Source organism: Epinephelus lanceolatus, chromosome 19, assembly GCF_041903045.1.
Source record: "Epinephelus lanceolatus isolate andai-2023 chromosome 19, ASM4190304v1, whole genome shotgun sequence".
In the NCBI taxonomy this organism is placed as follows: Eukaryota; Metazoa; Chordata; class Actinopteri; order Perciformes; family Serranidae; genus Epinephelus; species Epinephelus lanceolatus.
In genome coordinates this window covers 28,517,044-28,534,655 of record NC_135752.1, presented here as the reverse complement: position 1 = coordinate 28,534,655, position 17,612 = coordinate 28,517,044, and the positions used below count along the sequence as shown (strand labels likewise).

The 17,612-nt window shown below is 43.1% G+C and overlaps 1 protein-coding gene across 1 annotated transcript in view; it reads left to right on the top strand.

Moving 5' to 3' along the window:
• Positions 1–17,612, top strand: part of LOC117269699 (ephrin-A5b-like) — a 96,550-nt gene that overhangs the window by 72,349 nt on the left and 6,589 nt on the right. The window contains exon 2 of the mRNA XM_033646931.2: positions 9,418–9,710. Within this exon, the coding sequence (XP_033502822.1) occupies positions 9,418–9,710 (293 nt within the window). The remainder of the gene's footprint in view (positions 1–9,417; positions 9,711–17,612) is intronic.

Below are 17,612 nucleotides of genomic sequence, written 5' to 3'. Positions count from 1 at the left end.
TCAGATGGATCTTGCCTGAGCTCCTGACTTGGAATTCTGACTTGAAGACTGTCCCATTGCACTTTACTGTGTCAGAGGTCATTTGTTTCTGAGTTTTGGGTGAAATAGAGTGCAGCATGATGAAAGAACATATTTGGTTGCATTATAGGAAATGCAGGATTGAGTGTTTGTGGGGTTTGACCCACGCTGAGGACTATAAAGTCAGCATATCTCGGCCTCCGCTGCTTCAGTTTAGACCATTCCCTTTTTAATCTCTCTCTTGTGAGTCTTCCAACTTTATATGCAATGCTGAATCGCTGGAGTAGTTCTTTACATGCGGCTTCTCTTTCAGGGAAATTCCTATTTTCCTTAATAACAATGAAATTAGATTACATAGTCACTGAGCAAGTTTCCTGGAAATAACTGTTGGGAAATTATGGACGCAAAAAATAAACCCTGACCTAAAGTGCTTGTGTTTAGACGACATTTAACATTTGAGAACTTTGGCTTCTTTTTTTAAATGAAAGAAGAATTCTTGATTATGGCGTTGCTTCGTCAGTTTCCAGTTTTTCTCACAGCGCATACTGGCACACAAGCACAAAGACAGCCCTAATTTGCGGAGACAGACAGAGATTAGAATATACATGAAGCTTTACATAACACATTCTCTGTCTGCGTGCACTCACTTAGCCTGGCACACAGCGCGTCTGCAGCTGCACCGAAGGACAAGTTAGCGATTGGCACAGTCAGGACCACCAGGATCCATAAACAGACTGTCCGCTCTCATTCTTCCTGCCTCCTGCTTCCACTCTCTCCCTCTCTGTCTCTCCAGCCTCTGTTTTATTTTTTAACTATCCAAGGTGCCTTCCCACAAGCAGCAATGTGTTTTCAATCTGAGGTCAATTATTCACCTCCCTTGGTTTTGTTCCCAGCAGGGAAAAAAAAAACAGAAACGGAGAACTGTCTATACTTTACAGGCTCCATTTTTCCCATCTCTCTGCTGTCAACGCCCAGTCGGACCGAGCCCCCTGGCAGACACATTATGTGTTTAAATACATTCTGTGTGTATGTGTGTGTTTGCGAGTCCACGGACAGATGTGTGTATATAATTAGCCAACTAAGTAATAATGGCTTTAACTTCCCAGCGGCAAAAAGCTATGAATGATGGGACAGGTGGAGGGAGGGTGATGGAGACCTCCCAACCCCGAGGGCAACAGGATGGACGGACCCCATCTGGTTATATCACGTCACATGACTGGGGCTTGATCACCCCTTTATGGCCCCTAAAAGAGTTCCCCCTAGAGGCTGTAATCAGGAACTACAGGTTCTGGTGTTGTTTAAAGAGACACTTGGTGCACATGGGTTTGTGGAGGAGTAAATTGAAGGACTTGATATAGAAGCAGCGTGAGGTCTGCAGCTTGTGGTCTGTGTGTTCCCTTGTCTTACAATGCGGACATTATCGCTGTGTGTGTGCGTGTGCGTGTGCATGTGCGTGCGTGTGTGTGTGTGTGTGTGTGTGTGTGTGTGTGTGTGTGTGTGTGTGTGTGTGTGTGTGTGTGAGTGAAGACAGGAGCTTCATGTGTTCCTGTGGGCTGAAAGCATCTCCTCTTTTCCTTCTTTGTGGAATAACCCTGGGAAGCTGCCCCGTGTCTGACCCATCTATGTTCATGAGGGAAACAACAGGAGTGCTTTATTCTCCTCTCCTCCTTCCTTTTACTTTCCTCTACCTCCTTGTTTAGTCAACAATATTCATCTTCAGTCACTGCTTTGGCGGCTTTTCTCGCTTCTTCTCTCTCCTGTCGTATTTTCGTCCCTCTCTCGTTCTCCTCTCGGCTTCTTGTTTAATCCATCCCTTCCCTCGCTTTCTATTCCTCCACCTTTCCTCTCTTCTGCTTCTCATTTCCTGATCTTTCCCACCTCCTTTCTACCTTCTTCCACCATCTTGTCACCTACATTCTTTAATTTTTCTCCCTTTTACTCCACCTTGTTTTTGTTTAAACATGATCCCTCTATTAAAAACATGCTAGTAGTGGTTATAAGCATTATAAATATGAGCAAGGAGGCTCCTGTTACACCAGCTAGCATGTTTAGAACGCGGTTATCGGCTATTAAATGGGCGTGTTGTTGTGCCGACATGTGTCTGAGCTGACTTTGTCATTGGAATGTGGCGGTAGAGGTAGAGGGGGTAATGGATGGCGGGAAGGCTGCCAAGCTGCAGACCACTGTTCGAGCAACAACATCACACAGTAATTTTATTATCATGAAACAAACTTCATTCAAAGTTGCTAGAAACAAAAAAAAAAAAACCTCACAAAAAATGTCATTTATAAAACAGTGCACAGGATCCATACTAAAAATCAAGCCAAAAATGGGTTGCGCCAAAAAATACTCGACAGTTTCTACAATCAGGCTTTCACCTCACCACCTGCATGGCCAGTTTCACATTTCCAAAATCTTCATTAGCGTGGGTCAAAGTTTTTCCTATTAAGTCTGTTTTTATAGACTCTTCAGTGGGAAGTGCCGTACGCCTCTTTCAGGCCCAGTTTTGAGACTCTTGTTCCTTGGTCCGTCTCTCCGTCTTTCCCAGTAATCACCAGTTCTGGTTTGATTGAAATAAACCCTTAATTTCCCCAGTTAAATGTGAAAATATGCTGGTTCTATTAAAGTTAAAATTCCTGTTTATTTAAATGGAGTTTGGTGAGTTTGGCGATAGCAATTTTGGGGCCGTTTCTGGTTAAACAAGATGGATCTTACTCTTCAAAAATGTCTCTCTGTAGGGATGTTTTCCATGAGTTGCCAGACACTTGGAATAATAATCTGATCCTGTCAGTGACAAAAACAAGGACTTTTAGGGGATTTAATTTGTCATGTAGACACAAAAACGTGGGAAATAGGGTCCAAGTTGAAACATGCCAAAGTTACCCTTAAATACTGAATAAGCAAATTGAAACAAAGTTCTTATACAGATGTTCTAGTTAGAATTTATTTAGTTGTGCAGAGTTAATGTACTTATTGATTACCTGACTATTAGGATATTTAAGGGGAAATTCTAAGGGGGACTTTGAGCTGTGCATCTTTTCATTTCTGTCTTAGTCTTTTCTCTACTTTTACTTTAATATACCCTCTTGTCTACACATACTTCCAAACTCCTCTCCTTTCCTTCTACTTACTCCTCTCTTTTCTACACACTCTCTCTCTCCCATTAGCTGTGTTTTTTCCTCTTTGTCCACTCCTCTCCATCCCGGCTCTGCCTGTGTCTTACCTGTGCCAGGCCACAGAGTGACAATAGCACGACAGAAGGGGATAAAGAAAGCAAACAAGCGGGGGGAGCTCACTGAAAAGAGGGATTATCCGTAGATGTGTGCTGTGTTAAGAGCTTCAGTTACTGATTCATTGATAAGACCCTCCAACTGGCCGTGAGTAATTCAGCCAATCAGGGATCATTAATCCCCAAGACAAATGGATTCAGGATTTAGGTGCTTTTCTTTTGTTAATGGCTCATTATGACACATTTATAACTGACGCTGAACTGCTGAACCGTGCTCTTGTTTTTTTTTGGTCAGATCGTTCGTTGTGCTTCCTGCTATCAAACCTCCTGAACCCTCGATCAGCCCTCAGCGCGTCCTGCTGCTCAGAACGGCGCCAAAAGGGAAACACAACTGTTGAAATTGCCTCGATCAGCCCTGTGAAGGCTTAATGACTCACTAAATAGCCTATAACAACAAAGCCATTTAGAAAAACAGATGAATAAATCTTGCTGGTAATGAAAATGAAAAAACTCCGATGCTGAAGATTGCGAATACTGCCGACGGTTTATAGCTCAGTAAATGAATGAAGGTTTCTCACGCTTCAGTCCAGCCCTCGGCAGAGGGGGGTAGGGTTGGGTGACGGATGCTTTCAGAGTCTCAGGCAAGACTTAGTAGAGATCAGCAGGAGAAATGCTCTGGTCAGGCTCCTCAAAACAAGAAAACCAGAGGGCACTGAGAGATGAAATGTCATCCAGTCGACCACATCTTGAGTCAGTCTGTATGTTTATGACTCAGTGTCTTATCAATATTTCACTTCTGCCAGTGAAAACCTCCATCTGGAAAACATCTGTATCATCTGTTGGCGCTCGTGCTACCCTCACTGTGCATTTTATCGTCTTTTGTAACAAACACCTACAGTCCATATTTTAGATTTAGGCTGGAGCATCTTTGCTGCATATGTTTGGCCATATTTGACCATGTTCGGAACTGTCATCTCTGGTTAAGAGATCGTGAATGGATAGCAAAAAACAGTATGCTTCAAAGGCAAGAATCAGAAACGGATCGCCCAAACTATATCTGCAGGCAGACGGGGATGCACTCATTTCTACTCCGAGATGTGTTGCCCTCAGCTAGAGCTGCAACCTCCACCTCCAGGTGTATATTGTTTTTTCTTTTGTTGCATTACACCTCACCTACACCTCCTGGTCCCTGGCTGCCATCAGCGATACCTTATCTTTCAATTATTGAGAGCAGTGCAAGCACTCGAGATCGTTTCCTATATTATTTTGCAGTGTGCCCTGTAGTAAATTATCTTGATCTTTTTTGCCAGAAAGGTTTGGACCGCCTTTCCAGAATGACTTAAGTTTCAATGCAGCTTTCAACAAACAACTGTGCTTTAAAAGTTTGGTCATGTCACACGCAGTGATTCCCTGCCGTCAGTAGTTATCCTGATGACTTCAGCATATTGTCTAACTATGTTGTTGTCATACTGGCACATTTTTTACTGACACAATGTCACATGGGGCTATCAAGATGTGATTTGTATGTCGCAGGGAAATTATGGCGGTATTTACTGTAATGCTGTGGGTTTTATTGGCGAAGTGACAAATGCATTGCATGCAGAAACTAGTTTTGCAAGAAAACTGAATTTTGTAAAAGATCGTAATGCAACAGGTGCGGTGGCCTCTGAAAATCATTCTTGTTGCCTCATCTGATCCCTGTCCTATTTAAGTTTCTATTTCTTTATCTATATTTCTGTCATTTTTAAATTTTATTTTATTTTTTAATTTATTTAATTTTGTGTTATTTATATTTTATTTTGTATTGATTTTTATTTTATTTATTTATTTATTATTTATTTTATTTTATCTTATTTTATTTATTTATTTAATTTGTTTTGTTTTATTTTCTCATTTCATTTTTTAATTTTATTTTTTATTTTATTATTTTTCATTTTATTGCTTTATATTGACATACTTCTATTTCATACTTTTATTCTGACATCTTAAAATTCTCTATTCTTTACATCAGAGTGACGGTAACGAATTACAATTTCCCCTCGGGGATCACTTAAGTATTTCTGATTCTATTACTCCTTACTTGTATACTCCTTTTCCACCAACATGGAACAGGTTCTGTTGTGGTCCTTGCACCTAATTTCGAACCGTTCGGAGCATTTCAGCCAAAAATAAATTAGTTCAGAACCCAAAAGTTGGTTACGAGCTCAAACAAATAAAGTAGCAGGTTTTCTTTGACCTGAAGTGCGAACTGTGATGACATCTGCGGCCATGTCATATTCTGGAAAGAAGGGACGGAGAAGGCAACAATAGAGACCTTAAGTGAGAAATCATCATTAAAAGATAGCACCAAGGTTCAAAGAGTCCTGAATGGAACCAGTTCAAGAACTTTGGGTGAAATGGGGCAGTAGTGGTATCCAGCCATGTAGATCCATCCATCTATCTTTGGGACTCCAGCCCACTACTGTGGAGGTGAATGGAATTTCGTTTGTGGTGCTCAAAAGATGGTAAAATTATAATTCAGGAGCAGCTATCATGAAAAGCATCCCCACTTCTCTGAATAATCCCCAGAACTCAATGTCAGCCATTTTTATAGAATTTTTTTCTTTGGCAGGAAGTAGTTTCAATATCAAAAACAACAAAGACTGGGAAACTTAATAAATAAATAAATAAATAAATAAATAAATAAATAAATAAATAAACTTACTAAACTAATGTATTTGTATTCTGTGCAGAAGGGAAATCAGGAGTGGTCACTTGAGACTAATTCTGAGGTGCGTTTTGATCTGAATACAAGAACTCCGGTCTGAACAGGGTCCTCATCTCTCATCACTCCTCAACAAACTTTTCCCACCTCTCTCTCACAAAGGCTTTAGTTACAAACTCTTCTTAATCCTGCCTAATCTTAACTGTTACTTCTGGGTCAGCTCTGATTGACAGCCACTGACACTCACAAGGTTGAAACTACCATTTAAAGCTTAGCAGAGACACGAGAGGACAAAGCAGGCTACCCCACAGTGCTTCTGGGTGAGGACATGACACTGTGGAGCCGGTTGACCCCTGGTAGTCATAATATCAGCGAGCGGCTCTGAAACTAGAGGCTAAAGGAGGCCATGCTGTGCCTGCCTGGAGCCAAAGCGCTCAGCTGGTGCTGAAGGGGGAAAAAAGAGAAAGCTGGGAGAGAAAACAAGGGCTTCGGTTTCACGTTTGACCAGACTATAATTAGAGAGAGAAAAAGATTAGAATATGGCTGCCCATGCCATGAGACACCCCCGCTATCACGCATACACACACACATCCGCTCATTTGTGGCCATTGCAAACCCAGTAGGACGGCCACTAATCCTGCAGCACATTTACAATCTGTGTAACGACAACATGATACCCCCAGCAGGCCAGGGCGAGCACACACCTCCCTTTGTGCTACTCACGTCTCCCGAATCCCCAACATGTACATGTCAGCGGCAACAGCTGCGTCTCAATCCTTCCCTCCCTGTCTCACCTGGCCTCAGATCAGCTGACTGCTACTCCCATTCCATCACCGAGGAGCAGGAGTAGTTGTAATATCTGATCCGTGGCCAGCAAAACGTCAGGGTAAAACCCCCCGCGGTGCTCAGGCGAGTTCACCCGTATCGGATCATCATCCTGCTGCATGCTACAACACGGTCTCTGGCCTGTCTCCCCTGACGGCCCTCACTGTGTCAATGAACAGAGGTGGAGTATTGAAGACATCCGCAGTATGTCAGTGATACTGAACCGCGGGCCATTAGCAGCTATAGAGACACAACCAGCCGGCCGTCCAAGCCTAATCTGTCTCCGCTAAAAGCCTCAGAAATGCAACCTTATACGGCGCCTATGGGAATATGTGTTTCCAATCACTCTCCTCAGGAATGAATACCTGGCATATCTCGCCACTGCACTTTTTTCCCCCTCTTCTCCTGTCCAGTAGGTTTACAGTAAACACCAGGCACACAATCTTGGGGCTGTTTCAAGGCGAGGCTTGAGAACAGGCCTCATTTTCCCAGACTCGGAGATTCCACAAGGGGCTCCTACATCAAGCTGTCATATTGGGCTAATGAAAATCTCATTCTACGGAGGGATCCTCTTAGAGCTGCTAAAGGCACATGCTAACCAGGGGATTAGCCCTGTAACGCTAGGGGACTTTAATTTCAGCACCAGCATAAGTCATCGCTGCTGAGCACCAACATTGATATATGGCTTAGGACTGACTAGCGTGTGTCGTAAGGGGTTTCTGCCGGGGCGGGAGTGTTGCACGGGGATTCGGTGGAGTCTCACAAGAGGCTCGGGATGATTGAGACTGACATGATGAGATCCTGCAATCAAAACCAGAGCCGTAGCCTGGATGTGTCTTCGTCAGTCCGGCTTCAGTTTCTGGGCACTTAGGGGAACTTTTTCTTCAGCTGTAGCCTCACTAAGATACCTAAAGTATCAGCTCTTGTCATCAGGTGTTGGAGCACTCGGAACTCTTTGGAGAATGCATCATCAAGGCACATGATGGGGAGAGACTCCCCAAACAAATCAATGAGTAACTATCCTCCCACTTAAACAGCTGCTATCGAAGAACCCTTGAGCAAAGCACTGCTTCAGGGGATCTGAATGTTAGATGTCCACAAAAGACAAAGCAGGCTGCAGCAGAAAGAACATGCGTGCTCAGCTTATTTTCATTGGGCGAATAAATCATTAAAAGGTCAAGATCAGGGATTGCATGGTGTTGTGTGGTGCAATTGTGGGAATTATCATTGCATACATAAACATGTAGAACAATCACCTTACCAAAAATAATAGATTAATCATGTTAGTATTTTTGCTGGCACACAGAAAACTGGCCTCGCGGTGTGTTATAAACATAATTAAATCCAGTCATGTAAGCACAAGTGCTAACATGCTTCGGTGGTGTAAATGCAAACATAATTTTATTGATGTGCATTTCAAGGCAACAAAACACATTGTGTGTATCCCTTTGGTCAAACAAATGTGAATGCATTTCTTTCCTCAAAACATGTGAAGCCAATTTTCTGTTTGTTTTGAAACCTGCATTGTTTTCATACGTCAACCTTGCAAGCAATCTTCTTCTTTCCTGCCTTTTGGTGGTTGAGTTGTGATATGCCAATTGCTTTTGGCAAATCTGGCAATCTGCTTTCTGGGTGTTGTCAGGGCATATTTTAAAGTGCAACCACACATCTGATGACCTCTTGGACATGTCTGCCAGCTCTGAGTGCGCTCGTTGTCAGTATCGGACTGGTGGGGGTTAGTGTTGCGCTTAAGGCCTCCCTCAAGAAAACGAGAAAAAAAAAGCGCCCAAGCTTCAAATTCTTTTTTTCACAATCGAATCCCGTGCCATCGAACGAAGCTTCGAAGCTTCGAAGCTTTGAATTTTTTGGGTCGGCCCTAGTTCAGTCGCACAAATGCTGGTGGATATGCCATGATGTAAGTGGACTGCACTTGTACTGCGCTTTCCTAGTCTTCCGACCACTCAAAGCGCTTTTACACTACATGTCACATTCACCCATTCACACTGGTGGCCGAGGCTACCGTACAAGATGCCACCTGCTACTCAGTAACCATTCACACGCACTCACACACCGATGGAACAGTCATCAGGAGCAATTTGAGGTTCATATCTTGTCCAAGGATACTTTGACCAGTGGACTAAAGGAGCCAGGGATTGAGCTGCCGATCTTCCGATTAGGGGACGACCTGCTCTAATTCTGAGCCACAGCTGCCCCGCTAAAAAAACAACGTTTGGTGGCAAAAATGTCACTGCAAACACTAGGATGTCTCATTAATGAACAGTTAGTTTGGTGGTTTTTAGTATCAAACAGTGGTTTGCAGTTTGGCAGCCGTCTCATCAACGTGTCACACCATCTACCATCCCCTCCCGATAACAAAGCTAGCTCATATACATGTAATCAGAACTACGTCATTATAGAAACATTGATATAATACATATAACAAAAAGAGATGTAACATGTCCCTGGTTTGCCAAAACGTACAATGCCAACAAATTCTTCTGGGGTGCAGGCTGTCCATAGCACTACTAGTGGTCAAGAACTTCATGGGGTCCCTGACAAAAATAACTTTAGACTTTACTTGCGTGAGACCCTCTGCACAACCCGCTTTATTCACATTTCTTTTTCTCCCTTTCTCCTCCAGGTTTTACCGGGGTGATTACCACATCGACGTCTGCATCAACGACTACCTTGACGTCTACTGTCCACACTACATAGGCCCGGTTTCAGACGAGCGGGCCGAACGCTACGTCCTCTACATGGTGAACTACGACGGCTACAGCTCCTGCGACCACACTGCGAAGGGCTTCAAACGCTGGGAGTGCAACAGGCCTCTGTCGCCGAACGGACCGCTGAAGTTCTCGGAGAAGTTCCAGCTCTTTACTCCATTCTCTTTAGGCTTCGAGTTTCGCCCTGGAAGAGAGTATTACTATATCTGTGAGTATGCACTAACCACCCTGTATTGAGTTTTGAAAACTGAAAACTTCTATTAGATAATTACTGATTTAAATCAAAAGATTGCCAATGTTACACCTGTCTCTTGTACGGCTACTTGTGTTTGAAACATATTATCCTTTGACAACTTTGGCTTCTTTTGTCAACGAAAAATGTTTATACTTCTTGATGTAAATTGCCCAAGAAGTTTTGTTCTGGAATCAGTACTGAAACTCAGGTTTTAGCACTACTAAAGAAAGATTTACCAGTGATACCCAGCTTTGACTGGGAGTTATCAGGAGATCAATATCAATTTCTTCTTGGAATCTTGCAAAAAGACAGCAGCAATGTTCGGGTTTTGTTGTGCAAGTCCTTGGAATGAGGGCCAAGCCAAAATACAAGCCAGAGGGAGCAAAACATCTCTACTGTTGAGGCCTCGTCTGAAGTGTCTTTTGTTGCTGACTGGCTGAGTTCAGCTTTCTCCTCCTCGTGAGAAGACTCTGGAAAACAAACAGCTGGGAAGTCATGTTTTCATAAGTGAAGTCAGTGCCCTGCAGGGGCAGAAGAGAGGGACTAAAGAGATACAGTGCTCTCCATGGTAGATTTCTGACACTGGCCAGAGGAACTGTAGAGTAAGAAGTGCAGGAGTCAGTGAAAAGAGAGCCAAATATTGACATTATAGCAAAGTACAAAATAAAGATATCAAACCCAAAGGGGACAGGAGAGGGGAAGTATGGGGAAAGTTTTTCCGCCATACATTAGTACAGTGTAACTTTTTAGGCTTGCTTCCAGACCCAAAGCAGGTGTTTGAAAAGCTGAATCTCAGATTGGCCAGATGAGCCAAACTGTATTTCTTTTAATGAACTCAGGGGATGTTTTTTGTGTGGAAATGTTAGCTGGTCACTGATTCAACCCCAGAATCCCTCTTAATTCCATCAGGACACATTTTGTGTCTTTGAAAACTTTGGGACCTTTACTAGAAGCTAAAGAGAAGTTCTGTGGGTTTGTAATGCAGCTCAGTTGTGTTCAAGATCACAAGGAATATTTTTCTAATTAGGTAGACAGGTTGATAAAACAAAAGTCACTGGAGAATTTGTTCCTGTGTCTTTCAACACTTTTGTCTGACTGATCCTGGGCAGTGCCACAAGCGATCATCAAGTCCCCATGTGAGTTGAACCAGATCTAAAGCTGCAGTATTTTATGTTGTGATGTATTACCCTTCACTCCATGTTTCTGTTGGATTTCTGTGTGCATTGGCTAGTCTTCTCGACTCCGTTGCATAAATGTTGACTGTATTGTTTGGGGAAATTGTGGCCTGCTGCCGGCCGCGCCAGAGAATTGTTGATGTTGCTGTAATTCCTTGGATGTCGATGAGAAAAAAATCATAGATTGACTAATTTTGCTTCATTTGTTCAGTTGGCTCTGGCTGCTGTGAAACTGAGTGGAGACGATGTTCTTGTAGACTCTGATGATGATTGATCATCCAGAGAAAGAGAGAAAAGCAGAGAGACAGTCCATATGGCTGCGAGCAGTTTCAGGCCATATGGACCATCTCTTGCTGACTCAGATTCATGACTCATCCATCAGATCCTTGTTCACTGAAGACACTTTTTTTTCATCTGAGAACATGTGATCTGGGCATGGGATGAAATAACAAAAGACAAAGACACCTCTGGGAAAATACCAAAGCCGTTATAGTCAGAACATTTCACATAATACCCATATTTGTCCTGACATTAGAGTGTAGTGGGAAAGAAGAGCTGCCTCTGGCATTATGTATCCCAAAAAATCCCCATTTAAAAGTTTTCTTTGAATGGTAAACTCTGTGTTCCCCAAACAGTACTATAGATTTATGTTGTGGTCATCAGTTATATAAATACTTCAACATCATTCTTTGAGAAATTATGTTTTCCAGTCTGACTATTACAACACCCTTGAGCCTATTTGCTGTGGAAAGGATGTCTGTCAGTATCAGTAGTTTTTGTTTGTTTTTAGCAAATTCAGAACACTTCATTATTATAGTGATTTAAAGCAGTAATGGAAATTTTTTGCCCTCTAATTTTAATTTCTTTATTTGAATGCCACTAGAGAAAAAACAAAACAAAAACGCTTGCTCCTCCTTATTCAATCAATCAATCAATCAATCAATCAATCAATCAATCAATCAATCACTCAATCACTCACTCACTCACTCACTCACTCACTCAATCAATCATTCAATCATTCAATCATTTATAAAGCACTTTTCATACAAAAATGTAGCACAAAGTGCTTTACATGGTTAGAAGAAATGCCCCTCCCATCCACCCCCCAGCCACCCACACCCCGCCAGACACACCGACCCACACACACACCCACCCACCCACAAACGCAGTCATGATGTAGACATAAAAACATGTGGCAGAGCGCAGAGCAACCATGTAATCTTCCCATGTAATCAATCTACTATTTGTTTATTTTAGTTATTTGACAGCAATTATCTAGTTCCTAAAATGTTGAGGCAGAGGGTACTTGCTGTAGCTCTGGTTGAGGGTGAGAGGCTGTCAGTAAATAGTTTGTTGGACACAGGGAAACAGAGACCTATGTGGGTACATGAGACCCTGAAAAAGAGGTTGGATCACGGGGAGTACCACCAGTTGGTCCAGGAGCTTCGTCTCAGTGATGGCTGTTTCCAGGCATATTTTAGGATGACTCAGGGGCAGTTTGACAACCTGCTGTCTATTGTCGGGTTTCCAGCAACCGCTACCACCAGTTTCTCCTCCATTGTTTACCAACTTGTTGTTGTGACCGCCACAGAAGGCCCGCCTCTCAAATCATCTGACTGGACAATGGGAAAGTTCAGAGTGCTCAGGCAAAAAATGCGGGCAATTTCTTCTTTTTTCCTCCCAATATCTTCAGTCTCATTAAAAACAACTACAAAAAGCCACCACCAGCTTCTAAAATGCTTTCCATGTGATCAGGGCCTTTGGGGTTAATCTTAGAACCCATCAGCTATTGTCAGATGATGATAAAGCCTTGGAGAGCAGGAGCCAATAATTAGGGCTAATCCTTTGCCAGTGGATAACTGGCCAAGACTTCCTGTTCCATGCACTGGTCACTTTGACTAATCTCTGTAAACAGATAAGCTTATCTGCATATTAGGGCTGCAACTAACGATTATTTTCATTGTCGACTAATCATTTTATTGAAAAACGTGTTAAAATGTTGAAAAGTGTCGGTCTGTCTCCCCCAAACCCCAAAATTATGTCATCTAATGTCTTGTTTCGAACTCACGCCAAAGAGTTTTAGTTCACCGTCATGGGAGAGTGTGTAAAGCTGCCAATATTTGAACGTAAGAAGCTGCAATAAGAGTATTTTGGGTACTTTTACAGTACTTTTCTATGAAAAATGACTCAAACCGATTAGTCGACTACTAAAATAGTCACTGATTATTTTAATAGTCGATTAGTCATCAAATAGTTGACTGATCGTTGCAGCCCTACTGCATATGAGTGCAGATAAACTTGGTTAAAAGCCGATAACCGATGGGTTCTGAGATTGCATTTCAGCAATTTGGCTCCGCCTCTCCAACTAAACTGCTAACCTGTCATTCAGACATGATTGGTCAGTACTACGTTGCTATGTTTTTGGCCATCTGATGAATTTAAGTCCGATACTTATTCTTCTTTTTGCTTTGTTTTGGGGAAATATCTCGCTCTTTACCTGTTAAATGCTACTGCTAGCTAGTTGCTAACTTTGATACACTAGGCTACCCGCCCAGCACCAAACGATAGACAACTTTCTTTTGCTGAAAAATGCTGCCCCCTGTGGCTGAAAGCCAGGTTGATGCGAGTGAACCAAAGCAGTGAAGTTGTGGGCTGAGAAAAAGAAAGCTATTAGCTAAGAGGCTAAAATGCTCTATAGATCTGAGGGTAACTGCACAGTGGGCTAGGTGATAATTCTTTGAAGGGTCCTCATTATGAGCGACCCCCTTCACATTACACATTGTAATTTCATCCATTTTTAATATAAAAATATTGATGAGTGCAGCTTTAAGTCGCTGAATGTTGTATATCTACACAGTGTAATCCTTATAGCTTTAGCTCACTGTTAGGGGGAATGAACTTTTTTTTTATGTCTACAGGCTTGTGCCTTTTACTTTTATCAAAGAACAATTTATTTTTTAATGCAGTTGCTTATCTTTTGTACTTAAGTTCCTTGTCTATGCAAGCCTAACATTGTCTCTGAAAAAACATTTTTTTCTATTGATGAATGCAGCTTTATGTTGCTGAATGTTTTATCTGCACTAAGTAATCCTTAGCTTTAGCTCGCTTTTAGCGACGCACCAACAGAATTTTAGGCTTGAAACAAAAGTTTCATATCCACAGGCTTGACTTTGAATTTTATCAGAAAACAAGATATTTTAAAATGCAGTAGCTTATCTTTTTCTGTCAGTTTCAGGTCCATGCAAGCTTAACATTGTCACTGCAAAAAAAAAAGTATTCTTTGTCTTGATTTTAATTGAATGCTTACAGTGTGTCATCAGTTATTCACTCAAAGACTCTCTAAATGAGTCTGTCTTGGAGCCTTGAAGCTTATATTGGCATCAATTAGAAAGTGAGTTTTGCTGTTACACATGGAAAACATATTTTTCCAGATGCAGATGCTTGTTTTTTCAGCATCATCCACATCTAGAAATGCTGTTTGCTCAACAGTGAACTATGTTTCATCAGCTGCTGTATCAGTGTCAAATCACACGTTGTCTGTGTCTAACAAAGCCCAACAATAGCTCATAGTCAATACCAGTGTTGTACATATAATATGGTTTTGGAATCTGTTAAGTGGGCATGTAAATGACAGATTGACGGGAGGTTCATGTTTGCTTGTCTCGGTGAAGACAGACGCTCCTTTGTCCTCCGTTGTGATCATCAACGGCCCCAGGCAGGGGGGAGAAGGGGGGTGGGGCGACGTCAAATAGATGACACCTGCAGTTGGCTAAGGGCCTGCCCGTCTGGCAGACAGACAAACACCCGGAGGAAAGCTGCCCTGGTGTGGGATCAGTATTACGGCTGGTCCTAAAAGGTCAAAGGTCACCGAGATGACGACGAGGCCTGCACTGCAAGCTTCCCGTGGCCTCAGAGGGCGGCATGTTTTTCTAATAGAGCCTTGGTGGAGCGGGGAAAGCCTGATCCTAATCTCAGGGGATAGAAATCCAATTTTCAGAGGAGACAGTTGAGAGTCTGGCTCTCCCTGTGTGAGAGAGATGACTGTCTCCCTGTAAAGCCCTCCCGCTTCAAACGCCCGGGTCCCGCTCTGTACAGCCAGTGCAGATCTACATCGATAATGACATGAACCCCGCCAGCACAGTGCCCCGACAGTTTCCCTTCGGCTTCAAGCAGCTGAAACAAAGACAAAGGGCTTTGTTCCCCAAGATAAACACGAAAAACATCTGATCCCAAAGTATTTAAATCAGGATCCATCTAATTCACCTCACAGTCACACCAAAGCTGGGCCTCATCCGGCACCCCAGCCTGTTTAGCGATCTGCGATACGTGTTGCCAGTCCCGTTCGTGCGATGGCAGCGATCACGAGCCCCGCAGCGCATGACCGAACGTGCAACATGTGTCTGAATGTGTGACCGAGAGGTTTACCGTTGTCATGGTGAGGCGGCGGCCGGATGACCTGACTAACGCTGGGTCTAGAGTTGCAGGCAGAGCTGGAGTTACAGTCATGGTGAAGCACGGCTGCGTTGCTCGAGGATAGAAAACCCAGACTCTGACCTCGGTGGCAGACATGAGAGAAAGGAAGAGAGACAGTCGGGTAATTTTGTGTGTGTGTGTGTGTGTGTGTGTGTGTGTGTGTGTGTGTGTGTGTGTGTGTGTGTGTGTGTGTTGGAATCTGCGAAGGGATGGTGGTGTGGGGAGAGAAAGAGGGTGAGAAAGAGAGATGAGAGAAAGACAGTGTGACACAATGTCAGAGAATCAGGGAAATAGAAGAACACAGACATGAGAAAGAAAAGACTGCACAGTGTTCACAGCTGCAACAAGAATATTTTATTAACAGACAAGAGCTTCTTTCTCTATAGTAGACATCACCTGACAAATACTGCAGCCATGTACATGAACAAATAATTACCTATAAGTACTAAAAACACACGAAGAACATGTGCTACTGTTAGTCTCTACATTAAAAACCACATCAGAACAATAACAAGCTGTCCATAAGAGATAATGCTGCACGACAAGGTCTCCTCATGATACCCCTGGGTGCATTATCCCACTCATACCACAGTCACTTGCGAAAGTAAAGCAAGAGCAGCTGTGCTTTATTGAAATCAGTGGTTTTATAGTTTTAATTTGGCCCCTCTTACCATTAAAAAAAAAAACTGCAGCTACTGTTCCTGCTGATGCCATTAACTCTTTTCACAGCACACACTCAGCTGCTTCTTTTTGTGGATGTCCACTGCTGATTGGCCGGCAGATTCTCCCAGTACACCTAATAAAAAGTCTGCACTTTATAAACGCCACAATTCTGCGTTCGTCAATTATAACTCGATTGCGCATGGCAGGGTTTTACACACAGCTCTGATCTTTCAACAACATCCCAGAGATAACACCGTCTCTACACGGCTTTGGTTTTCTCTGATTGTATCGGGGCGTCGGGAGCAATAAGTTATTCATAGAAATAATGAGAACAGCTTGTTTGTCACAACAGTTGATGGATTTGAATATGTCGCCATACAACATATGTAGTCGGGCCGGTTTCAGCTGCAAGTTAATTGCAGTGTAGCAGGAGACATATGTATGGTTTCTATGGTTACCTGCAGTTTAATATATCTTGTACACTGATTTAGTGACTGTGGTGGAAATTTTCCGTGACTCTTGGCTACATCCAAATGATGAACTTGCTGTTTCATCTCTTTTTTTTTGGTCCATTGGTTGAACAAAATAAGCAGTTTGAAGACATGACATTATTTGCTGCTTTCTGATAACATTTTGCTTCAAGGACCTCCATCTGAAAAGATTTTGATTGTTAAATGTGATTAAGGATGTTTTCATATTAGGTGTGATTATGATTGTGTCCCCTCTCCCCTCCTCTGAGTACTTGCATCATCATCTACGTGACATTTTTGTCGTGCTACAGTTTAGAAAAGGCCACAGATGGACGCTGCTGCCCTGTGAATGGCGGAGCAGCACTTTGAAGCTCTGCTCCTGGCAGGAGGAGGAGCTGCTGCAGTCGGGCTCGGAGCTCTCCACCTCCCTGCAGGTTGGAAGTGAGGCCGGATCTGGGTCTCACCATGAGTGCCGTCTGAGATAGAGGCATCAGTATTGAAATGAGACTGGTGTGTAACTGGTTAAAAACTCATTGTGGACATGTTACATAGCAGCCCGCCTCCGTGCTTTGGTACAGTTGGTGTTCACACCTGATGCAAACCGTACCAGAGTGCACATGAACTGGGCCCTGGTACAAAACAATGTTTGCACAAATCAAATGAAGTGGACTTTAGGGATCCGGGCTTGGGATCCTGATTTGAAAGCCCCGTTACCAGAATTCTATAGGGGCTGTACATATGCCGCAGTGTTAACTCCTGGAAAACACGAGCGCTGGACGCTACTTTTGTGCCTTTTTTGTGCTAAGAGCCCCGCAGCAGGTTGCATCTGAGGTTGCGTATCTGAGGTACCATATCCCGTTTACCTGAAATCCTGAATGCAGAGCTGATCTCCTTCCAGATACTGTTTATAAGTGTGTGCGCATAACGTCCTAGGGAAGATATCTGTTGGCTGCGATTGGTTGTTCCTCATCACATGACATGTGGTACGCACTGCTGCCTTCCAACAGTTGAACTCGGTTTATCTCTAAGGGCAGCCGTCGCGGCCTGAAAAATGGGTGCTTGGGAACATGTGTGCACCGTTCTGGCGTTTGAGC